Source organism: Poeciliopsis prolifica, unplaced genomic scaffold (assembly GCF_027474105.1).
Source record: "Poeciliopsis prolifica strain line A6 unplaced genomic scaffold, Auburn_PproV2 SCAFFOLD011, whole genome shotgun sequence".
Taxonomy (NCBI): Eukaryota; Metazoa; Chordata; class Actinopteri; order Cyprinodontiformes; family Poeciliidae; genus Poeciliopsis; species Poeciliopsis prolifica.
In genome coordinates this window covers 13,408,795-13,434,465 of record NW_026562386.1, presented here as the reverse complement: position 1 = coordinate 13,434,465, position 25,671 = coordinate 13,408,795, and the positions used below count along the sequence as shown (strand labels likewise).

Here is a 25,671-nt window from a genome sequence, read left to right as displayed (position 1 = left end):
ACCCGTAGTCACGAGTGTATTAATCAGCTTCAGCGATGTCCGTGCTGCGCTCTCACGCATGCAATGTGCGTAATCGGAACACATACAATTCACGCACGCACAAACGCGCCCCCCGTCTCTTTGGCTCTGCTAGTCCCCTTTAAAAATCCCGAATCCAAGCCTAATGATTTATCAAACTCCTATTATCAAGAAAATGTCACGCGAAGGGCACCTTGCTCTGCACTGACGCAAACTGCTCCAAGCTTTCCCACGGAGCCGTAGAAAAGCTTTGCACTTGCTGCTTTGCGCGGCAACAACCACTTCGGCTTCCAGTCCTCTCTTCCTCTCTCTCTCTTTTTTACAGCTGTTTTCAGCCTGAACGCGGAGCTCTGCACGAAATGGTAAGTGGATAGAAACTCCTCCGCTTGCTTTTGCACGTAAAGTTGAATCAAGGTTGAGTTTTTATTTTATCCTATTGTGACTATTTCGTGTAAATTTTGAAAGTAGTTTTCCGACGCTGAAGCAGTTGCGCTGTCCGTGGTGCTGAAACGCAGAAAACTTTTCGTCGTTATTTTTCTCCAGTGAGGCTGTTGTCTTTCTTCCAGATGCTTTAAAGGGTGACAATAAAATAAATCGGGATATTATTTGTATTCATTTATGCTTTTCTATCTTTTTATACGGAGGGAAACTTTGCTAAAAGTAGTTAGTTACCGTCTTCACTAATCATGAACGCAACAAAGCATTAATCAATCAACATTTTTTTTCCATTTGGAGGATTTTCCGGTTGCTTTCCCGCCCCCTGAAGTTCCAGGGAGCCATTTTTTCATTCCGCCGCCTGGGGTCCAGCCCAAGTCCTGTAACGCCGGGGATCTCGCATGCCTGCGGGGAGAGCGGAGCCTCCCAGAGACCCGCAGCAGCTTGTCTATTGGCCATAAAAATCAGTGGATGTGTGGCTGAATGACATGAGGGGGAAATGGGGCGTAAAATTAAAGAATCTTGCAGAAGGCGAGAAGTGGAGAAGCAAGGCAAAGCGCCCCCCTCCCCCTTCAAGGCGCACACACAAATACTGTGCATTCATAGGCTGCAGAAACGCACCTCCTGAAAGTGAAATATACCAAAATCAAAAGGCTACTCTGGAAAAAAAAAGGGTTTTGTAGCTGCAGAGATGAGCTGCAGCAGCAGCAGCTTCAAGGCTTCATGCTTTGTGCTGTTGCGTCGCCGTTCCTGTCGCTGATTTGTCACTTTTATGTTCCAGGATCTGTCTGAGCAGAGAGACATGGCCAAGCAGCCGGCCGGCTACATCCCAATGCAGCAGCAGGAAGGAGCGGCGGGATTTACAGCACACAAACCGGACAACACGGTGCCATGCCAACCACACGCCCCTCACCACCACCCGGCGCCTCAGCCGCCGCCTCCGTGCAACGAGAGTAAAACTTTTTGTCCTCCGGAGAATAAACCGGGAGAACCGGACTCCAATAAGGAGTATGGGACGTTTAAAAGCGCGCCGGCGCCTCCTGTCCCCGGATCAGTGGCCATCAACTCGGCCTTCAGGAAGGATTCAGCCGGAGACCCGCTCCGGGCCACGGCGGAGCAAAACAACACCCCGGGCAACTGGACGACTATGAGCCAGACCACCATCATACTGGGAACAGATGGGAACACGTCTGTTCAGCCGGGGACTTTTGCGGGGGTAAGTCTGCTAAATGAGGCGTTTCCTAGGCGCTGCTGGAGGCAGGTGCGCTGCGGATGTTTCTGATTAAAACGAAGCGCAACGATGAATGGACGTGCGGGGCGCAAAAGCCTCTGGCAAGAACAAACATTCAGAGTTTGCGGAGCTTCGTGCTGCTTCTTGATTGTCGAAGATTTGGTTTTAAAGACTTGATTATGAGATTCATATTTTATAATTCGCTGCTTTTGTAAGGATTAGTCAGTTAAAGGGGGGTTTTATTTAGTCAAATATGATTTAGTTCGAGTTACAAAACCAAACTCTTCCATCTGTGTAAATTCTGTCATGTTGCATGCGCCGATTGTATTGTTTTGAATTATGCTTTCCTTGTGCATCTAATTAGAGCATGAAAAACTTGAAATCTCGCTTATGTCAGCAAAAAAAGATCCAGGTCCAGCAGAGGTTGTTGCCTCTTCTGTTCCTCGGCGCCATTTTCAAAAACCGTCTCCTCTTCATAAATTCATATCTGTTGCGGTTAAGGTGTTATAATTGATTTTGCTGGCGGTTGAAGCCCCAGCAGCGGATCGGACTGCAGAATTGGAGTCCTAACTCTCGCGGTATTTGCCGGTGATCCCAGCAGACGCACTTGGTACAGCCCAGGTGTTTCCCGCCAGACGGGCTGCGCTGAGCGCGAGACTGCGGATCACAACCTGTCGCGAGGGGACATCCCTGTGTCACGATCACACTTAGATTTCATTTACATTTAGATCATGAGATTCTTTTTTTTTTTTTTAATTTGTGCTTCAGTGGCAGAAAGTTGTTTGTAAATAAATGCAGCTGAAGATAGAAAATGAATTAGGAATTTCCCAGCATCAAATATTCAGAATAAGACATCAAATTTATAGAACACTGATGTGAAGTTTTTTACAGGAAATGCACAAAATATTTTTGTCAACATGTATTTTATCAAAAACATTTAAGAAGCTAAAATACTTTTCAAACAAAATGACTTTATATATTATTATTATTGTCTGAATCGATGTATTTTCTGTCAGTTTCTCCAAGTTGCACACTTTGGTCAGTTCTTTTTGTTTTTAAATATATTTTATTAATAAAAGGACTCGACTGGTTATTTTGGGTTTAATTTTTCATTTCATTTAGAGAGTGATCTAATGCTTATTTCTCCTCTCAGGCGGACGTTGCGGTTGATGATGATGATGATGATGAGGGGGGAGATGAGAATAAGGCCAGAGGAAACTGGTCCAATAAACTGGATTTTATTCTGTCCATGGTTGGCTACGCGGTGGGACTGGGAAATGTGTGGAGGTTCCCTTATCTTGCCTTCCAAAATGGTGGAGGTAAAAAAAAAAATCACGATTTAAAAAGCTTATGTTGAGGTTTATGTCATGAATTTAATAAGAAACGGGAAAAAAATGATAAGATTCATATTTCTTTGTAAAAAATAAAATTGAACAAACATACCTGAAGGCCTTAAAACAACGTAAAGCGTGAAACGTTGGGAAATTACTTTGGTAAAATAATAAAACAATCACTTTACATTAAATACAGTCAAAATATTTGCTTGATTTTAATTTTAATGACAGGAATGTCATTCTTAAGATCACCTTTCAGTTAATCTGCTCATCTAGAGGCAGATTTTTCTCCCTGCTGAAGGTTTTATTCTCTAACTTGTGTGATTTTCTCCCCAGGTGCTTTTTTGATTCCCTATCTGACCATGCTGGGCATCGCCGGGATCCCCATCTTTTTGCTGGAAGTGTCTCTGGGCCAGTTTGCCAGCCAGGGGCCCGTGTCAGTTTGGAAATGCATTCCCGCTCTCCAAGGTAAACTGGCGCACCTAATAAAAAGCAAAATAAAAAACTCAAAAAAAAAAAAAAAAAATACTAATAATAAATCAGAAAAATGAAACAATAATAACTAATATTTTCTAAAGAGTAATGCATATATTTCGTCTCATTTATTTATTTTAGGTTGCGGGATTGCCATGTTGATAATATCTGTCTTGATAGCCATATACTATAACATTATAATGTGCTGGACACTGTACTACCTGTTCGCTTCGTTGAAGGGCTCACTGCCATGGGCTAACTGTAGGAATGAGTGGAACACGCTGGAATGTAAGGACAAAGACATGCTGCTGTTAGGTAAGACACACACCTTCAACCACTCACACACATCCACCAAAAGCCCCCCTCTGCCTCCCGTTTTCTCTCTCCACAATGCGCAATGCGTCATGACTCCCTCAGTCGAGGTGTCCTGCAGTATAATGAATCCTGACCTGCGATCTCTGCAGTGAGTGACAAATTAAGAGCTGCTCGCTCATGTCTGGTGCGTCTAATGATGCCGGCTGATGAGGACACGTACAGGAGGCCTCCGTGTATCACAGCAAATTATTCAGAGTTGAACGTTTCAGCAGAATCTGGTTTAGATCCCACAGTAATTGCACGTTTTAATGGTTTCAAAAGGCAGTGCACAGCTGCAGCAGTCTGCAACATCGCGATTCTTATAGAAACTATTCATAAAATTGCGTTTTGTTCGACAGAAGAGTCCAAGAATGAATCATTGAGTCGTTTAGCAACGTTTTGCGTCGAATAATCGTGGAAACTGGTTATATTTTCTGTAATATTTTTCCCTCCGCGATTCTGTGAATTCAGCACTAAAACTGCTTGCTTGACAAATTTACTGTACGGACTGGGCTGCTGCAGTGCTGCAGTGAACCCGACACTGACCTCTGCTGGCGAAATAAACATACATCTGTTTAACGCTGAAGGTTTTTTGTCAAAAAATCGATTTATTTATGAATTTGATGCAGTTTGTCCAATGTTTGCTCTGTGCACACGACTTTTTAAAGTTACACAGTGAAAAATCAACAGCAGTAATCTGGATTATTTGGACTGTAGTGAAAAAATGTCACATTTTCAACATTTAATTAAAATGTTTATTAATATCAGACCTCCAAACTAAATGTTTAATTAAGAAGCTATAGTTTGTAAACTGAATTAAGTTTTTAGTTAGGCAGAAAATTATTTAGCTGGTGAATTAATTAATTAATTCTGGCTTTCAAAATATGACAATTTTCCTTTTTTGATTTCAGGCTAAATAAACCAAATTATTGCTGTTAATGTTTTTGCTGTGTAACTTAATCATCACATCATTTCAAAATTCATATAAAAAATGTTCTTGCACATTTTCACAGTGCTTTTAAATCTTGTTAGATATCACTCTTTTGGTTTGGTATATTTTTATTCATCAGTTTTAAAGGCTAAAATTAAACTTTATCTTGTACACACGTTTCCATTTGTATATGAAAGTAGTCATAAACTTTGATCTTATAGAGCAAACACCTAATGTTTAAGCATAAAAGTTGGGAATTGGGAGCATTAAGGTTCTTAAAGTGGATCAACATAACAATCAGAACTTTTTTCCTGATTTTTAGTGCTTCACACCATCGACTCCATGTTGCAGAAACTTTCATTCCCTGCAAATCACAGCCATCGATCTGATCATTAACATTTTACACAGCGTGAAAATGAAGCAAACCCTGTGTGCACATCTCTGCCAGTTCAAATGTGTTGATTTCTGATTGGAACAGACTCCTGCATCCTGCGGGACAAAAACCCCGTTTCCATCAAGAACTCTACTTTCTGTCTGTCTGCCAACGCCGTGGGAAACCTGACAAAGCTGCTTAACATGACGGTGGATGGCAACAAGACCTACGTCAGCCCCAGTGAGGAGTACTTCAAGTGAGTCTGTTTCCTAATAAAACGCCTCCATTTTCTCTGCAAAGTTTGTCTGGTTTCTGTTGTCTGTTCATTCCTAATCTCATCAGAAAAGAAAAATACTGAATCCAGGGTTAAATTATGAGATTCTCACTGTAATATTATTGTTTTTAATCAGTTTGACACATAAATCCTGTCAAATTTAAAGCTAAATAAGCAGCAAATGTCATCTGAATCTGTTTTCTGTGCCACAAACTAATATTTATTTCAGTCTAGAACTCACAACAGTAACTATTTACCCAGTTGCATTTTAAATTCTTTCAGGAATATTTTTACCATAGTAATTTTGTTACTTTCTTTGTACTTGAGGAAGTTTTCTGGATTCTCTAAATGAAAAACATAAACATGTTTTAACCACCTGCAGTTCAGAAGTTCAGAAGTTTCAGATCAACATTTCCACTTAACTTATATTTTGGTCCATCTGATTGTGCATGCTTTTATTTTAAATGATTGATCATTTGTTCAGTTCTTCAGTACTTGAGGAGACTTTTTACCAAATACTTTTTTACTCGTAGTTGAGTAATTTCTTGGACTTTTGCTTGAGTAAAAATATGTTAAAATATTGCTACTCTTACTTGAGTACAATATTTATATACACTACCCGTCTGTGAACATTTACAAAGTTCTAAAGTCATTATTTGTCAAAAAGTTTCATATTTTGCCTGTTACAACAACCAGACATCAAGACATTTTACTCAGATTTGAAGTTACAGAAAATGCAAGTGGAAGTAAAATTTTACATGGATTCAAATAATTTAGGCTGACAAAAATATCAAACGTGTGTCACATATTTTAATGCTTTTCAGACCCTTTTGTGTATGTAAGTCTTTTGGAAAATGTTTGTCAGGTAAAAATTTGGACTAGTTTCTCATCTGATCTGTTTGTTCTCTGACAAACAACTGACACTAGAAATTTGGTCATTATTGAAGAGAATTTGCTGCACTGCATCACAATAAAAAGGCCTGATTTTTAAATTCTGATATAGAATAAAAAGTGAAATTTTTCAGAATTGTAAATGTCAAATCAAACAAACAAAATAGGAAAAGTATCCTTTTTGTTCAGTTACTGACACTCCACCTAAAATACACTGAAACATTGGGTTTTAACTTGCAAAAGGGTTTATGGTGTTTGGACTTCAGCAGTTCTTTTAAATATAATAAGCATATCAACCATATTTTAGTCAAGAAAACCAACATTTGATCGTTTTCAGATTCATGGATTGAACCGATTTCTGAGAAACATGATGGAAGTCAGTCGGTGGCTTCCTTTAACTCTGCATGTAAATAACATATAATATACCTTTCAGTGTAATGTATCTGCATTGCTTAGTAGTGTTGAAGTTGAGTTTAACACATGGCCTTCCTCCTGCAGGTACAATGTGTTGCATATTTCCAAAGGGATTGAATATCCAGGAGACATCCGCTGGCCTCTGGCAGGCTGCCTCTTCCTGGCCTGGCTCATTGTCTACGCCTCGTTAGCCAAAGGGATCAAGTCATCAGGCAAAGTAAAAACACACACCACAAACATTCTCTTTCATTTTTGGTTTAGATTTTTGCTGTTTACTCAAAACAGGTTAGGACAGTTAAACTAGGAAACTATTTAACATGACCTCTCTCCCCTTTTGGTGATTTGAAGTAATTTATTTACAAAAAAATGCTGTAAATTTCTCATCTTAGCTGTTAAAAATATGTCACTCTACAAATGAGGCTATATTATACATATTATATTATACAGGCACAAACGCTGCAGTCTCGTCAGGATGTAACAATAGAATGATTGTGTTATGTTGCCCTCTAGTGGCTGAAGTGATTTATTACAACACAGCCAACATTGACACGTGGGTGAAATCTATACTGTAAATCAGGCAATTTTAAAAATAAAATGGCATCCTAATAATGACACAAAACTCATATTTGATAACAAAAAACACCCTCAATTAGATTTATATATATATATATATATATATATATATATATATATATATATATATATATATATATATATATATATATATGGTCCAAAAGGAATATATATATATATATATATATATATATATATGGTCCAAAAGGAATATATATATATATATATATATATATATATATATATATATATATATATATATATATATATATAAAAAGCAACAACCTCATGTTAAATCAAATCTGGTGACAGTAATCATGTTTTTTAAGAGTCACATTATGATTCTGGTGAAATTTGACTAGGTAGTGGAGATGTAACAATCCAGATGGGCACTACTTTAATATTTGGTGAAATCAAACAGAAAATTGTCAACAGCGAAACTAAAAAAAAATAGAAATATGAGTTTTTTTCCATTCTTATTCCTTTTGGACCATGCTAAGATTATTGTGGTACAAAAAATATTTGTCTTGCATTCCTTGTTCATGTCTGTTATTTTATATGACTAACATGTTCTAAATGAATAAAATAAATAAATAAAGAAGTCAATTAATTAATTAATTAATCCAGCTTTAAAGCTAAAAGCACTAAAATCAACCAGTCAAACATTACAATTATCAAAGTGCTGTGAATGTTGGTCAGTGTTTCATTTATTATTAATCAAAAGCAAAACTAAACAGGAGAGGTTTTAGTCTAAACGTAAATGAAGTCATTTCATAATTATAATTTTACAGAAGTTTGTTCCAAATTTGTGGTTTCTGGTTGATATTTCACAACATTTTGATATTCTGTCTCATATTTCTGCATGCAAAGGACATTTAATGTTGACTAAATAAAAATTAGAAGAAAGAATTTAGTCATATTTTTTGGACCAGGTTGAATTTAGTTTATATTTGCAGTGGCATTGTTTCAAAAACTTCAAACAATATAAAAGCACTTACTTCTATTGGAGGTTTGCATATGTTTTTAAAATGAAATCTTGAATTTTGATAGTTGGACAAAAATTAATTCTGTTTTGATTACAACATGCAAGCAGTTTGAACTTGTTGCTGAAATCAAATAAAATTTGATTTGATTTTGAACAGTTCTTCTATTGACAGAATTTCTTAAATTTTATGACTTTTCCCGCATGTTTTCTTCTCTTCCCGGCGGATAGGTGGTTTATTTCACAGCCACATTTCCTTATGTGGTGCTGGTCATCCTGCTGATCAGAGGAGTGACGCTCCCTGGTGCCGCCGACGGCATCCTGTACTTTATCACACCAAAATGGGAAAAACTCAACGATGCAAAGGTACGCAAAGCTCCTTTCTTCTTTACGATTTCCAAACATAAACAAAATAAAATGAGTTTTCACCAATAATTCGACTTCGTTTGACTCCTGTCCTGCTTCTCAGGTGTGGAAAGACGCAGCAACTCAGATCTTCTTCTCTTTGTCGGCTGCCTGGGGAGGCCTCATTACGCTCTCCTCCTACAATAAGTTCCACAATAACTGCTACAGGTAAACACTTAAAAGGTAAACTACGCATCTGTCAGACCTATTAACCCTGACACCTCAGATGCATGATGCTGTATCTGTCTGTGTGGTAGAAATGTCCCAATAAACATGACTTTTAGCCACCGCAGCGCACTGCTTCTTTCATTTAAACTATTTCTATTTATTACATGTTACTGATTATAAATGATGAGCAGAACTAGATGGCCTTCAGAAGAAGAAAAAGCAACATAAACGTTTCTTTTTTTTCTAAAATTGTGCGCCATCTAGTGTTTATATTTTGTACTACTATAATTTAGATTCACACACAGTTTTTCTTCGTGTCACCAGAGGGCACTGTAGTACTTATATCATGCACCAGCATGTATTTGGAATATAAACAAACTTTTACTAGTACAACATATGCTTTTTTTTTTTTTTTTGTTGCTTATGCTGCATCCGGCCTCCCTCCTTTGTTTCTGTTTTTGTTTTTTCAGGGACACCATCATCGTGACGTGCACCAACAGTGCAACCAGCATTTTTGCTGGATTTGTCATCTTCTCTGTTATTGGTTTCATGGCTCAAGAACTGAAGGTGCCAATAGAGAAAGTGGCAGATGAAGGTAAGACAGCTAAGCCTGTCCCAATTAGCAATAATAGGTCAATTAATCGCATCATAAACAATTTTAATTTGTATCTTTTATAGTTTCTCTTTCTATCAAAAACTGGATGATAAAAATGTTCAGTCTGGTGCTTAATTGTATTTATCGTTTCTGTTGTTTTGTTTATTTGTTTCGGATATTTAAAATGTCTTCCAGTTCCAGTGTTTAATATTAGAATTGAAAGTTTGTTGAACTCACTTTTCTCCATCTTTTAATCATCTGTGTCCATTTTGTGTAAAAAAACATGCATATCCATGTTTTATTTTTATGCATTAATTTCAGGTCCAGGCATAGCCTTTGTGGTGTATCCTGAAGCTCTGACCAGACTCCCTCTGTCTCCTTTCTGGGCAATTATCTTTTTCCTCATGCTCCTGACTCTTGGACTGGATACCATGGTAACTGCTGCTTTTTTTCCACCTTACTATGTGATATTATATATAGTGCACGCTTACAGTTTATGTGTCCTCAGCATAACCGACAAATTACTATGGTAAATGTGCGAGGAAATGTTAATTTGTGTGAAAATGTTTTATTTTTGATAACATTCTGAAACTTACATTGATAACTCTACAGCAAGGGTTTCCAAATGTTTTGTCACATGGGCCAAATCAGGACAAAATAAGTCAAAAATTATTATAATAAGATAAAATGAACTATTTAAAGTTGTTTGATTGATGTTTTTTTTTTTTTTTGTAGAACAGGAGGTAAAATGATTTTGCAGATTTCTATTAGAAGAAATTTTATTTATTTCTTTAAGTCTTTTGGACTTGATTGAATACATTTATTCTCTTTATAAGTAAAAGATTTGAGTTAACTTCTTTCAAAAAACTTGTTATATTTAGCCAAGTTTAATAAATTAAACAAAAGCTGATTCAGGCACAGAAAAGATGACTTTTCAGTAAAAGTTGAGATAAACGTAGTTCTGCTAATTATGAAAGATTGGCTATCAAAAGATAAATACTTTGTGTTGTACTTGACATTTTCTGTTGTAAGAAAATTATGTTGGTAATAATCTAACCCTAATTAAAGGACAAGTTTATATCATTCTTGAACTGCAGTTGGGGCCACGCAAAATCACTCCAAAGGCCACAAATGGCCCCTGCGCCGCACTTTGGACTCCCCGCTCTACAACAAACAAACTTTAAAGTTAAGATCAATATTGGCATCGAAAGTTGCGCAAAAAAAAAAGGACACAAAAATGCAGGAATTTCATAAGCTACTCTTTACAACTCCCTTTTTACAACTCCCTTTAAAACTAAAAATAATAATAAAAAATAATTAATCTCAGTTTTTTAAAATTAATGCTCATAATACGGTTTATAAATGTTAAATTACCTGCTCGTTAAAATTGTTTTTGCACCAGTCACTAAATTGACACATTCCATTAAAATTTATATTTTCTTTCATTTAGTCATACTGTGAAAAAAAGACATTTTGTGAAGTTAGTCCCAAAGACACAGTAATGTAGTAAAAGCCATAAAATGTTTAATTTTTGATGGCATCTGTATATTTTGCTCCTTCTAGAAGATTCTTAAATAAGTCATTTTTTACGTAACAGAAAAATATTAAAAATAAGATGTAGAAATAATTTGTAAGGATGAGATTTTAGTTTAGTGATAAAGATTGGACTTTAAATTTAGGATCAAAAGTTATAGTTAACTAAAAATCCATGAGTATTTTAGCCTTAAGTTATATGATACGTTTATTAAGATTTCTTCATTTCTACTTAGCAGTAAATTTAATCTTCTGATTATTATTTCTACCTTTATAGTTCTAGTGATTTTTAAAAATGTGAAACATTGGATGATGGATCAAAACAGATTATTATTCTTCCTAAAAAAGCAAAAAAAAAGATTGAATATTTTATTCAAGTCTATGGCACAAATGCTCAGAATTTGATTCGGAAATTTATACATTGAAAATTGTAACTTCACTGAAAACCCCCCAAAAAACGCCATAACAGAAAATATTTTTAAAACTTCTCTTATCTATTGAAATTTTATTTCTCCTTTAAGCTGTGTTTTTTATGTTTATATAATAAAACACTGTGTTTTAAAAAAATCTAAACTAATATGATGATTCACTCAACTTTTGATTTCCAGAAAATGTATCAGTATAAAAAAATGCATTAAATGTAACAGAATTTAGAAGAAAAGTAAATGAATTGTCTTTTTTATTGTTTGAATTTGAATTAATCTCTAAGAAATCAACATTCCTGCCAGTCACACGAGTCTCCTGACTTGTTTGCTCCAGAATAAAACCTTCAACTTTGCAGGTAACATCCAGTGATGTGTAAACACTGCAGGCTTTGACCCAATTAACATAATTACCCGTGTTCGCTTCCCGCTGTGGCTGTCTGCTCAAGAGTTCAAACTCTCCAGGAAGCCGAACAAAAGCTGTCTGTCCGTGATTAGAAAGAGTCAAGCTAATTAGATCTAAAAGTTTTTAAAAAGCATTAAAGTACATCTCACCATTACAATCATTTATGTTCATTAGTAAACATCAACTTTATGCTGTTTACTTTTTTAATCGTTCTTGTGACATTTAAGTGTTATGAAAACAAAAGAGGAAAATAAAAACAAAAGTCGTTCATCTCAAATGCAGAAATCATCTTCATTGTAATTATTTGAAAAGATAAAGGTGAGGTGTTCGGCTTTAATTGATTTCACCCAGGGATTAACAGGACTTGCACTTTGATGATGCCACAAAAATCAAGTCAAGTTTAGTTTATTGGTACAATACATTTCAGGCAGTTTAAAGCACTTTACGAAACAAAAACAAAACAAAAGGGGAAACAATGAGACAATAATCATTGTAGTTCTGTGGTAAAATAGTGAGAAATAATAAAAAGTCAAAGCAGCTCTAAACAAATGGCTTTGGGTCTTGATTTAAATGTTTCAGCAGTTTTGCAGTTTTCTGGAAGTCTGTTCCAGATTTGTGGTACATAGAAGCTGAATGTTTGGTTCTGGTTTTGGGGATTCAGACCAGAACCAGAAAACCTGAGAAGCCTGGAAGGTTTTAAAACAGCAAAAGGATGTAGATATTAAATAAGAGGGACCCAACGAATGAACCTTGATATATCCCAAAGTGGTTTTAATCAACAGAAAGATGTATTTAAGATGCAGCCTTGCAACGCGTCCATTGGTTACATTTCAGTTTACAAATATAAATAAAAAAACATTTTGGTAATACTAACAAAACTGAAACAGAATAATATCAAACCAAAAGGTTACGCATCTTTTTGCACACAATATGTATCTGGTGTTAGCCGTGTGTTTATGTCAGAATCAGAATTAGAAAGTGGTTGTGCATGAAAGAAAGGACAACAAAACTTAAAAAGTAGCAACTCTCGATAAATGAAAAAAACAATAATAAATGAGTATATCTCAAATATGAAAAGATATGGTAGAAAAACAGAGAAACAACAGGGAAAATGAGAAAGAAAAATGAATAAGTAAATAAAAAAATCATAATTAAACAAGTTAGTAAGTTAAAATAGTTACTAAATAGATAGGTAAATGAATGCATGAATGAATGAATGAAAAGGTTTTAAAATAATTCCCTGTGTTCAGGGCAGCAGCAGCTCTTGGATAGAAACTGCTTTTTATTCTGTTTGTTTGACTAAAATGAGTTACTTTGCTAATTTACTGGATTTGCTTCGTTAAATAAACACTTCAGTCTCTGGCATGTTGTTTTTCATTTTTATTTTTAATGTTCAGAGTATTTCCAAGTATGATCCTGAGCAAACACGTCCCTGTAAAGCACCAGCCCCTTTAAGTGCACTGTGATGCTCCTGAGCCGAACAGAGGAGCAGAGGGCACAGCGGCACATTAGGACACAAGTCAAAGGAAACAGTAAATGATGATGTTATTTTGCCTTGGCAGTGGCAGCTCAGAGGAGAAGGCTGCAGGCTTTGTTGCAGGAAGCAGCTCAGCAGTAATAGGCTTGGGATGTTGACAGGAAATTAGTTTTGGGAGCTCAGGAGGATGGAGGGGAACGGGGAAGTGGCAGATCCAGCTCTGCGTCGGTGCGTTTTCGCTGTCTTCTCATGCATATGTCCTCACAACACCAGCCTCTTTAAATTTCCCTGTTTATGTATTCATCCACTGCACTCCTCTGGGCTCAGAGGCGCTTTCCCCATTATGTCATATTTGCTTTTCTCTAGGCTGACTCCTACATGTCGGGTCTCTTCCCTGTAATCCAAAGTCTTCGTGTTTTTCTTTTTTGTTTTGTTTTCTTCTCCTTAGAGTTATATAAATGTATAAATGTTCTTTTTAACTGTTTTGGAAGTAAATTTAATCACTTTAAAAAGAGTTTATTGGCTAAATGAAGATGAATGCTTCACAACACTAGATGCTGAAATTGTAACAGCTGCAGCTGTTTGCAGTTAAATGAGTTAAACTTGCTGGCTGCAGGCCGGTGATTCTGCAGAAGAAAGAGACAATCAGGGAAGATTCGTGATGAGCTGCTCCTCTTCCTCACTCCATTGCTCTCCTCTTCCTCAAACTGTTTCCAGTTTGCCACCATCGAAACCATCGTGACATCCGTGTCGGACGAGTATCCCAAATACTTGAGGAAACATAAGCCGCTCTTCACCCTGGTCTGCTGCATCTCCTTCTTCATCCTGGGCTTTCCCATGATAACTGAGGTACGACAACAGTTACACTGCAAAAACACAAAAACTTACCAAGTGATTTTGACTTGGGTTAGGGTTAGGGGTTAGGATTAGGGTTAGGGGTCACTTTTAACTGTAAGTCCATATTAAGGAAGTTTCCACATTTATGTATATATTTACTTGACTTTTGGTTTTTATTTATGCTACTTTGTAGAACTCGAAACCAACATGGTCAATATCTGTGGTTATTCTTTTTATTATTATTATTGTTATTTAAGTATTGTGGTATTTGCCATTGAGGTAAAGATCCTCTATGTACTGTTATATGAAATAAAGTAAAAAAATGAAACTTGTATGTTAGGTTTGTATTATTTCAAGAGTACTAAAACAATTCCACTAGGAACTTTACAAAAACTAGTTTTGTCTTTTTGCAGTGTGTTCACTTACCTGACAGGACAATAAAAAGCAAGATTTAAAAGAGATTTTTTATTTTAATGTCAATTAATGGCTCAACTGTCTGACTGATATATATTTTGTTTTATTTGTGCGTTTTTAAAGAGCGGGATGTACATGCTGCAGCTGGTGGACACATTCGCAGCCTCCTACTCTTTGGTTATCATTGCCATCTTTGAACTGGTTGGGATTTCCTACCTGTATGGTGAGTAAATGACCTGCAACATGACCTTTTCTTTCTCCTCTCGGTTTTGCACGAGAGGAGAAAGGTCAGAGTTCAGCAGGAGGCTCCAGAGTTACTGATGTAGGTAGAATGAAAGATTGTGAATTTGAATGCAATCTTGTTTTTGCTTTATAACAAAACCGCAGTACGTGTTTTTTTGTCTTAGTTACACATCCTCTGTGTGTGTGTTTAAGTATTTTCATTAGCAGCTATAAAATTTGAAAAAACATTTTTTTTGTTCAGAAAAAAATCATCCCTAACTGTGTTTCCATTCACCATATAATTGCACGAATTGGAATCACAAAAATAAATTTGCTCTAGCTATTTAAATATTTCATAATACCATGGCCTTCAAAGACTTTGCAAGAGAATCACATGCAAAACAGTCAGCATGAATTTCTTTTCTACATATTTATCATACTTTGCTTCACACAAATGTAACCTGGAGAGTTTTTGACTGAAAAGTTTCTGTGTTTTTGTTTGTGATGGTGAAACAGAAAAGTTTTTTTTCTTCTTAAACTTAAAGTTTAAACTTAAAATTTAAAGTTTAAACTTTAAGTTTGAGATAAGTTTAAGTTTAAGATAAAAACATTAGGTTTTTATCTTAAAGTCAAGTTTAATTTAAAGCAGCAGTATGTAGCTTTTATGTAAAAAAATATTTCTTTACATTTTTGTTGAAACTGTCACCATGTGTGACAATATGTCATTAGACAAATAATCTGAAAAATTAAACTCCTGTCTTCCACAGTGTAAACTACATAAACAACCAATCAGAAGGTGGATCGACGTCACTAAGACCCGCCTCCTGGCTCTGATTGGTTGTGCTGTGCATTTCTTGAATAATAGTTCAGGGATGAGGTAGAAGAGTTCAATCTTTTCACAAATGATCTGTCTCATAACACCAACAAATTATGTAAAAAACATTTTTTTAAATGAAAGTTACATTTAGTGTACCTTTAAGGGGATTATTGGCGATACAAATATTTGTGACATCGGTTATTTTCCCACAGAATAAATGTTCTCAAGGTTGAATAAAAAACAAAAAGTCTTCAGTGTTCACTAAAACAACATGGCTCTGTTTTTGGTGTTTTTACACATCTTTACCAGTGGTGCCAGTAGATGTGAACGCCTCACACTCACATGTGGTGTCACAGTGTTTGGTCCTATTATTTGTTTTTAGTCCAGCCTGAGGCATCATGAACACACGCACAGTCCTACACCTCAGCAGGGACGCCAATTACATCTGGGAGACTTTTGTGATTACTGCTGGCCTTCCAGAGGAAATTGGGATTTGCCCCATTGTCCTTCATGCTGGTCTCCTGATATTCCCTACGCGGCCACAAGGGGTCTCTGTTGTAATGTCCAAGTCTGAACCGCCGACGTTCCCAGGACTCAGGTGTGTGTCAGGTGGCTGTTACCAAGCGAGAGACTTGGCTCGGTTTGTCGGAGCATCAGCACAGGTGACATATTGAAATGATTGTGTGACTCTGACTCTTCATGTCACTCACAGTTATCCGTCAATAAAGACGAAGGAATGGAGCCATCTGCTCCCTCACAGTTTCTCCAGGAATCTGACACACACACACAAACACACACACACACACACACACACCCCCCCCACACACACACACACACACATGAAATGTGCTGATCTGCTTTTGAAGGGACCTTATCAAACCCAGGTCACTGTCTGTGTTTCCACTTTCCACCTTCCCATCATTTCTCATCTTTGATTTTATCTTTCCGTTTTCTTTCTCTCCTCCACAGGTCTGCAGAGGTTTTGCGAGGACATCGAAATGATGATTGGTTTCCAGCCAAACCGATTTTGGAGAGTGTGCTGGGCCTTTGTGACTCCAACCATCCTGACAGTATGTTTGTTTTTGATCATCTCATTTTCCTACACACACACACAGAGCCGCGAGTGGACATTTGTATTTTCAGTTCAACTCACTGTATCCGTCACCTTAAAAATGCAATAAATTGCATTCTGTAACAGATGAGAAATTACTCCTCAAACACTGAAGCTCAAAATGGGTTCCTCCTCACTTTTCCTGCGAAGCCAACAAATGTTTATTTCTGTAACTACCTAAACATACCTATTTTAAAGTCTGTCACCACAGTTTTCATTTCAGTTCTACTTAAGCATCGTGAAATAGGTGGAAAATAGCTTGAACTGTATAAAATATGCAAACTTTCGCTGAAATCTGCCTCCGTTTCCCTGAGCTGTCCAGCTGAAGATGTAAATTCCCTTGCACAGATTTTACTAATATGTCTGAGCAGGACCTTGGCCTGCATAAATATGTTTGATTTACATAAACATAATGAAAAAAACACTGCAAAGGTGATGCTGACTAATGGAACTGCATGATTATCCTGCTGCTCTCATTGGACGGTTGATTTATTTTCTGAAACTGATCCAGTTCTGTCTTTCATCTCTATTATTTCTTTTTATATTTTAAGCTAAATTGGTGTGTATTTTCTTTCAGACTAATTACATGTAAAAATGTATTTGTTGTTGTCTTCTATCTTTTTGTTTAAAGCAATTGGAGCAGAGGAAAAATTTTTTACCCCCAGTAGAAGAAACTTGCAAGAAATTACTTATTGGTGTTGAACATTTTGTGATTTATTCATTCGTTTTTCATCCAATGTTTACATAAAAACTTTAATTTAAAAGATATGCATTGAAAATGTGAACGGGTTTAATTTTGGGAAATGCATTAATCATGTTTTGTTGAGTGATTAAATTCATCCAGTAGCTAAACTTCACTGTAAAAATAAATCAGTCTCAGTTGAGAAATAATTAGTGACATACAGAAGAAAATTAAATTAGTTCATTTTCTATTTCTTTTTCTGTTTTGTTGTAAATCAATAATCAATCCACTAGCTTCCCAAAAACAACATTTAAAGCGCGCACACTGATGACATCACATAAGGCAAAGGTTAACTGATTAGACATTTATTTTTGGTTTTTATTGTACTTTTAGTTGCATGTTTTGAATTAGATTCATGTGTAGTAAAAAGTGTAAGCCATGCGAAAAAGCTGCATGGATTTTTAGAAAATGTCAGCAACACTAAAGCGTGGAAGTGAACACATTCCTGCATGCCAACTTTTCTATGAAAGAGTTAAAGATTCAGATCCATTTTTCAATAATCTAGTTGTTTAGATCATATGATAGATTCCAAAGAAAAGGTTACACAACTGAAAACCATTTCTTGTGCTAAAATCTTGGCTCATTTTGCGAGAAATAGTCTTTTATTTGCTGTAACAGCCTTGACACCTACCATGAATTTGGTAGTTAAAAAACATATGTGGGCAAAAAAACAACTCCTTAAATCATGATCATTTTTTGAAACTTAAAAGGAAAAATACAAAATTCAATACCCCATAAAACCAACTTCTGCTGCTGCAACTTGACCCGATCTTTGCTTTGACCTTTCAGGTCGCTAGTAAGAATTTCGATCAACTCTTTTTCTCTTTCTGTTTTATTTTTTTTTAACTCTGTTGGCTCAGTTCACTGAGGTTTGAAGATATTAATTTGGTTCTTTTAAGGTTTCAACACCACATTTCAATCAAGTTGAGGTCTGTTCGTTCACTGGGCTGTTGCAACAGCTTGATTTTTTTTCCCCAGCTATTTCTTTGTAGATTTGCTGTCATGCTTGGATTTTTTTTCTTTGACATTTCTCAGCATGATCTGACTTTTTTATGAACATGAAGGGATTTCTATTTGAAGGAAAGTTAAATATCATCCAGAAAATGTTCAACTCCAAAATAAAAGACTCAAAACATTCTGCAGTCATTTGAATAAAACCTTCGAAGCAAACAAGCTGTTTACCATTATTGAATATTTGAATATTTATTGCGCCCTTGCAGCATGACGTCACACACACAAGACCTCGCCCCCATCTGGAGGGCAACAAGCTGCTGGCTAACGATGGTTAGCATTGGTTTTAGCCGTTAATTTGTCAATATGACACGCTAAATCTCAAATGTATGCCTGATACATAAAGGAAAAAGTGACAGTGCTTTGCTACCTTATGACATCTAGATAACAAGGTCAGCAAAAAGATTGAATTAAGAAAAAAGTAGCAAGAGAAGTAGTTCAGTTATGCTAGCTTGACTTTGACAACTTTACCATGGAGATGTGACAACTCTGACAGATTATCAATAGATCAGGTGTTTCATCAACCACAGCTGTGTTAGACTAGCTAACAACAGCAAATTTACCACAGCGGTTACTTATTAATAATCGCAAAATAAGCATCAAGCCTGAAAACATTCAATTGTAGCGGGCTGCTGTTTTTTGTGTGGAAAATGTCTGAGTGTTTTTGGTGTTGAATCCTGATTAATTTGGTGGCGTTGTGTAAACAGTAACATAAAGGTGGTCCATACATTTTTACACAACCAACAAGTTGTTAAATTTGACCAGAGGTTTGTTATTTGTGCAGGGCATTCTGGGACTGAGTCTGTACCAGTGGAAAGTGATGACATACGAGGACTACACCTACCCCACCTGGTCCATGGTTATGGGCTGGCTCATGGTTATTTGCTCGGTAATCTGGATCCCCATCATGTTTGTCATTAAGATGCACCTGGCCCCTGGCACCATAGTGGAGGTAATAATTAAGATGAAACTGCGGCAGGATATTGTCTATTGTTTTTGCCACACATGCACACACAAACATATACACACTGGGAAATCAATCGCCTCGTCCTTCTCTCATTAGCATGGAGAGGCGAGCTGCAGGCTGAGGATTAATTCGTTCATATTTCTGGGAGTCTTCCGAGTATCTTTTTAAACACTTTGATTAATGGATGATGATGATTGCGGCTTTTTGTCCAAACAGCTTTGTTTTCTCAGTATCGCTGACAGAAGCATCAATTACAGATTTTTCGTCAAGATTACTTTTGTTATCTGGGAAAATAACCATGAATGCAAGCGCTCATCTTATCTAAAGTTAATTAATTAAGTCCTTCTTGCATTTTCTTTCTTGATTGTCGTGTTACGCTCTATACATTCCTCCAAACAACCGACTTTAGACTTCAATCGCTGTTTTACAACAAAGCTGGTATTCTACTATTAGCCATCACTCTCAAATTATTCCTGCACTTTTGTGTCTCCAACAACCTTCTGTTTAATCCGAAACCAACTGTTAGATTGTTTTGTTTTCTACATTCTACCTTTTTTTGTCAGCTTAGACTCATTAGTGTGACACATTTAATTCTGTTTGAAAAGGCGTAATAAATGACTTGAACATCGGAAAAAACACCCAAAGAAAACACATTATAGGAAGAATGTGCAGAATCTGCACAAAAAATTCAGCCAAGTTGTGAACCAATTTGTTATGCTTACATGCCACTGAGAATTAAACTTTTTATTGCTGCATATGCAGTTCATTGATTCCTATTGAACTTGTAGGTAAACATGTTTTAATCAAAAATTCACCAAGTTTTGTCTTTTTTTTTATTGAAAGAAACTGATTTAGAAAAATCTGTTCTATCTAATTTTGCAATTTTTTTTGTTACTTCTATGAAGTATTATGTTTTTTGTCTGCTGATGTCCACATAATCCCCACCAGCTGCAAATGTACCACAGGAGAAAAGGATAAAGGTTAAACTAGATAATGTGTCAAGAATAATCTACAGGAAATGACATTTTTATTAGTCCTCTGTGAGAGACAACAAATTTCTCTGTTGCAGACGTAAAGTCAAACCTTCAATGGAGTGGCTTGGATAAAAGAATATTCCTGTTTTTGTAGAGTCTGGTCAAATCAGACCTGTGTCCATGTGAGAGTCTGTGTCCTCGAAGTTTATTTTAAACTGTTTCCACTGTTTCCACTGACTGAGTCTGAGCTATTTTCCAAAGAAAAATAGCTAAATTTCCACTTTTAGATGTGTAAAGCTTGTAGAGATCTTCTCCACTAGATTTGCAAGAGCAATTTCAGAAAGTGGTGCTTCTACACAGTATTGAGTCAGAGATCTGAGGAAATACAAAGAACACTTAGAAAGAAAATCAGAAAATTTCTCATTTTTCTTCCTCTTGACAATTATGTCCGACTTTTAGTCTATTGCATAAAATCCCTTAAAGTACATGAGACATGTTGAAGTGGTATTAATAGTTGTGAAAGCCACTGTATGTAATAGGGTTGCACAATGTTGTCTATTGTCTCTAAATGCGTTTCCATTTGCCATAGAATTATGCAAACTGGAATTATTAAAAAGAACTTGAAAATAACAAAAAAACAAAGTTTTTGATCTAGGATCTGGTGGTTTTTCAGTCGTATCAGAATTAGTTTCGATATGATCACTTTTGAATGACTTATAACAATAACAGACACATCCATATGTGGTTTTAATTGCGTTTCTTATTTCACTGAAACACTGTGATTATGAAATTGTTTTTTTGTTATTAGCAAAATATTGTCAAAATTTTGTGCAATGGAACTTCTATATGTAAGTGTGAATAAAGTTGATATCTGGAATGACTGCTTGAAAAGCACATTTGGGTGATGAATATATTTCAAGCGTCACAAATTCACGCTTTACACATTAATAAGATATTCAGCCTGCTGGATAAAGTCTGCAGCACAAACTTCAGTTTCCAAGACACTGAAAGGTCACAAAGTGTTTTTTTGAAGCACACACATGAGAAATACAGGAGTATGTGAATTTATTGCAACTGATATTATCATTATGATTTACCAAAACCTGACTCTGTGTTGATTTCTAATATCATATAAACCCTAATTTGTAATATCTAAAGCAGTACCATTATTGACCACCAGTTAATAAAGCGTCTGACAGCATAATGCTAATATAGCCCAGATTTATTGGCTTAAAGCTTTAACTGGGTTGTTTTCTCTTGCAGCGTCTGAAGTTGGTCTGCTCCCCCCAGCCTGACTGGGGACCTTTCCTGATGAAGCACCGTGGAAATCGCTACAAGAACATGATCGACCCATTAGGAACCAGCTCCCTGGGTCTCAAACTGCCCCCAAAGGACTTCCAGCTTGGTTCCTATCAGTAGCAGCTGCTCTGGAAGCAACACCTTCCACGTTTTGCAGGGGGTGCTTGGAGTGGGGTGGACACCTGCTTTCCAGGCTGTTTTGTCCTCCACCTCTTCTTCCTCCTCTGATTTTTCTCCCGCGTTGTACTTCACTCTGTCTGCTTCCCCTCTTTATCACGGAAGTGGAAACAAGCTTTTCCTCTTCTATTACTTCTTCACCTCTTCCCGTCTTGTCTTAGGAAGGGGCGGCTGTCCAAGTGGAGTCTGCTCTTCCTGCTGCTACTTGGTACTCGGTTAATGGGCTATCATTGCCTCCCACACATGACCACTGATTACTCCACAGCCCCCCTCCCAGGGAACTCATTCCAAGAGAAAAATTGTGTCATAAAATGACACAACTCAGACTGCACTTGCAATATTAGACTCACAATAGCTGTTCCCCATGGAGTTGTGTTTGTTTGTTTCTATGCGTGTGTTCGTGTGAGTGTGTGAGTGGCATTTCATTTCTGTGTCGAGATAACGAATCATGTCGGTGCAAGCAAGCAGGCAGAAAAAAACGAAAAGAAAATTAAACTCCAGGAAAAAAAGAAAAAGAAAAAAAACAAAGTTCAGTAAGCTTGGTTGGGGATCTTGTTATTGGGTCCATCTTTGTACAAAATTTCACTTGAAATATAGACAGTATCTGAAAAAACTAGACCTAGTATGCTTTGTAGTCACGTTTCCAGCACTATGTATTGATAGTCACATCATCTACAGCTCAGTCGCTCTTGCTTTATCAGAAATAGATTATGATATCTGTTATTTGTGCCTCCTATGTCCCAGTAGAGTGGCGAATGCATCCTGATTACCAGTTCTGCGTGTTTCACTTTGGCCTTTAACAACTCAGCATTGGAGCAGAAGCTTGGACTCTCTTAGTCTCTGAACCCGAGAGGTAGAATGTGATACCTAATCTCTTTTTAAGTTGTGTTTGTTTTTTAAGTTGCTTTGTCTGTGAATTTAAAGCGGAAAGTAGAAAGCTATCCGGATAGTGTAGCCATCATTACTTGGCCATTTAACCCTTTCAGGTTGACGAAAATGACCTTTATGTGCATAAATGTCTATTAAATGCTGTACGTATGTGTTGTGACTTTGTCAAGCCATATATATATATAAAAATATAGAAATCTTCTTTGCAATGTATGTTACATAAGTAGAGTAACTACATCAAATATATAAGCATACACATTATTAGTTATATATATATATATATATCTATAACTATATACATATCTATAAAACCTTTACAGGAGGAAGGCAGAGAGTGAGAGTGTTTGTGTGTGTAAATGTCTCCTAATGTTACTCTTGCTAACATGTAATGTTTTGTACAAAGTGCAGTCCTTCTGGAAAAAAATGATCCCGACTATCCTCAAGTAATAAGTGTGTTTTGTCACTTCCTCTCTATAGGAGCAACCGCTATGTGCAAACAAATGAAGATTTAGAGCAGACAAAAGACCTTGCTCCCCCGAGGAAGTAGACTTTGTCTCTTGTTGTTAGTGGTAGATTATTGGAGACCTCGCTGTCATTTCGGAACATGTTGCCTCTCTCTCTGTGTGTCCTTGTTGAAACAGGGTCTCAGGTAAACTCGTCAGACTACTGCGGTAGCTGCAGGAATAATAGCATAAGGAAAATTAGAGCCTTCTTTGTGTTTAATCACAATGAACACCCAGCTGGGAAAGGTTGTTTTCCTGGAGAAGCCTGATTTTTTTGATCACCTTTGCTTAAATGCAAAATGAGTCACTCTGTTTCGCACAGCTGTGTTCCAGGGTGTCATTATGTCGGTGTGCGCTTCATGGAAAGCTGTAAAACATATTTAAAAGTAACTTTTTGAATGATTGTAATGAACCGCAGAGAAAAAGGGTCTGTGCAATAGTTTTCTGTGGTGCATATATTATTTGTAATCGGCAAAAGGCTTTCAGCAGCTTTTCTGGGCCCATCACAGTCCCACCGTGGCCCGTCAGAATCAGACGCATTAGTGAAATTTAGCACTTGTTTCCTTTGAATTATTCTGCTCTGACATCATCTGCATAACTGAGCTGCAGTAAGTGGATTTCTGTGGGTTTAAAAAAATTAAGAGTGCAGCTCTGCAGGTGATCAGACTTGAAATGTCACGGCAGGCCACTAATGAGAGCTGCCAACCTATTAACTTAAAAGAAACACCATGCACCTACTTATAAGCAATTAATCATTTTTGCTTTGGACCAACCGGATTCATGTTTTTTGAGCTTAAGCAGAGTTCCTGATTGGCGTAATAGATGCTTTTATCACTGCAGGCTTTCAATGATGGAGCGTCTTTTTTTAGCCGGTTGAAAAAGTAATTGCTAAAAGTATAAGGCTCTCTATTCCTACTTCTCTAAGCCATGTCTTTTCATGACTTTGATATGAAAATAGCACAGATACTAAGAGGTTATTTGAAAGCAAAATATAATCAATTAATGAGCACAAATATACAGATGTTAAATAGCTTGCTCGCTGCACTGTGTTCCTTTTAGTATGTCGTGCATTTAGCTCTAGCTGTGACTTTAAAAAAATGTATGTCTGTTTCTGGCTTGTGTGTGTGTGTGTGTGTTTGTCTCTGTATGTTTAATCAATCTCCACATAGCTATCAATCAAATGTTTGCATGACTGGTCTGAGCTGACTGTAGAAATAAGAGAAGAGGATTTACAAGCAGTTCTTAGTAGGATGCTAAGCTAGCTTTGTAATGCTAACTTTAAATACAGATTTGCTCCCCTTCCCCCAGCAAAAGATATTCCGATGAATTCTGTTGTACGATGAGGGCATTTAGTTTATTCCTGCAAGACTTTATAGATAAAACCCTTTATGACTTTACTCAGAGGTGAGACCTGTACGTATATATTTTATGTCACTGTGTTACCATTTGTGTAGGGATTCTTCGCCTTTGGTTTGAGAAGAAAAAAAAAATCAAATTAGGGTTTTGTTTGAACCACATATATTTGTAAAATATCAAATGAAGAGCTTGCATGTTGCAGTTTGTGTTGCTATAACTCAATGTCCATGTGTAATTATCTGTTTTCTTCTCGAAGTATAAGTCTCTGCATGTTTACTTTAGGGAACCTTTAGTTGAACATAAAAATACAAAATCGAGGGATGGCATTAGTTTAGAGGTTAGAAAAACATAAATACGTATGTATAGCTATGAAGAAATCTCTTGGCCTACAAGTCACCACTGGGCAGTGTAAGTAACCAAAGAATGAGAACTTTATGTGGGATTGTAGTTGAAACATAACAAGTTTAAAAAGGAATGTGTCATGTGCGTATAGGAAGTCGAGATACTGCCATCCATTTAAAATGAAGTTGTTCTTTGATGTTTGCCAATATGTTACAACACATCTTCAGGTAACCATTGGCCTTATAGATGTTCTCGAAAAAGTAGAATTATTACTATATTTCAAAATCAACACCGCAGCATAGCTGTCTGTCTCATATGGTACCAGTATTCCTATTGTTATGTATGTTGTGTCTTTTTGGCACTTTATTGTGTGACCTATGAGTGCATAGGTTAAATTTCTAATTACTTGAGTAATGTCATATATTTCTGTGTGTCCTATGTGAGGCACTGCTGCCTATGGATATAGATATGTGCCTCCAACATCTCATGACATTCATTTAATTAAAAAATTGAGAATATATATATATTATAAAAGTATGTTTTAAAATGTGTGTTATGTGTAAAAAAAATAGAAGATATATATCATAAATGTGAAAAATGCATCTATTTATTTTCATCATCAATTATTGAGGCCCTACCTCATATTTTGTATTTATGTATAGAAATGCAATTGGATTATAGTATCTTTGCCAATAATAATATATCGCTAATAAATCATAAA

The 25,671-nt window shown here is 36.4% G+C and overlaps 1 protein-coding gene across 2 annotated transcripts; it reads left to right on the top strand.

The window, feature by feature from the left end:
• The first annotated feature begins 201 nt into the window (after nucleotides 1–201).
• On the top strand, nucleotides 202–25,671 carry slc6a5 (solute carrier family 6 member 5). Of its 2 annotated transcripts, XM_055036731.1 has the most exons (16): nucleotides 202–380; nucleotides 1,235–1,669; nucleotides 2,838–3,003; nucleotides 3,355–3,486; nucleotides 3,634–3,807; nucleotides 5,256–5,406; nucleotides 6,814–6,946; nucleotides 8,516–8,650; nucleotides 8,754–8,857; nucleotides 9,328–9,452; nucleotides 9,774–9,886; nucleotides 14,008–14,139; nucleotides 14,665–14,764; nucleotides 16,550–16,650; nucleotides 19,229–19,396; nucleotides 21,649–25,671. In XM_055036731.1, exons 1-16 carry the CDS (start codon nucleotides 378–380, stop codon nucleotides 21,802–21,804), a joined length of 2,328 nt encoding a protein of 775 aa, XP_054892706.1. In that variant the 5' UTR covers nucleotides 202–377; the 3' UTR covers nucleotides 21,805–25,671. The 2 variants fall into 2 exon arrangements, with proteins under 2 accessions (XP_054892706.1, XP_054892705.1); XM_055036730.1 differs by lacking the exon at nucleotides 202–380 and having other exon boundaries at nucleotides 849–1,669.

Excerpts from the sequence above, each read along its gene's own strand:
- slc6a5 (XM_055036730.1), top strand. The coding sequence starts at position 1,226 with ATGTTCCAGGATCTGTCTGAGCAGAGAGACATGGCCAAGCAGCCGGCC. Across the intron at positions 6,947-8,515 it reads GGATCAAGTCATCAGGCAAA|GTGGTTTATTTCACAGCCAC; the intron begins GTAAAAACACAC and ends CCCGGCGGATAG. Across the intron at positions 9,453-9,773 it reads AGAGAAAGTGGCAGATGAAG|GTCCAGGCATAGCCTTTGTG; the intron begins GTAAGACAGCTA and ends CATTAATTTCAG.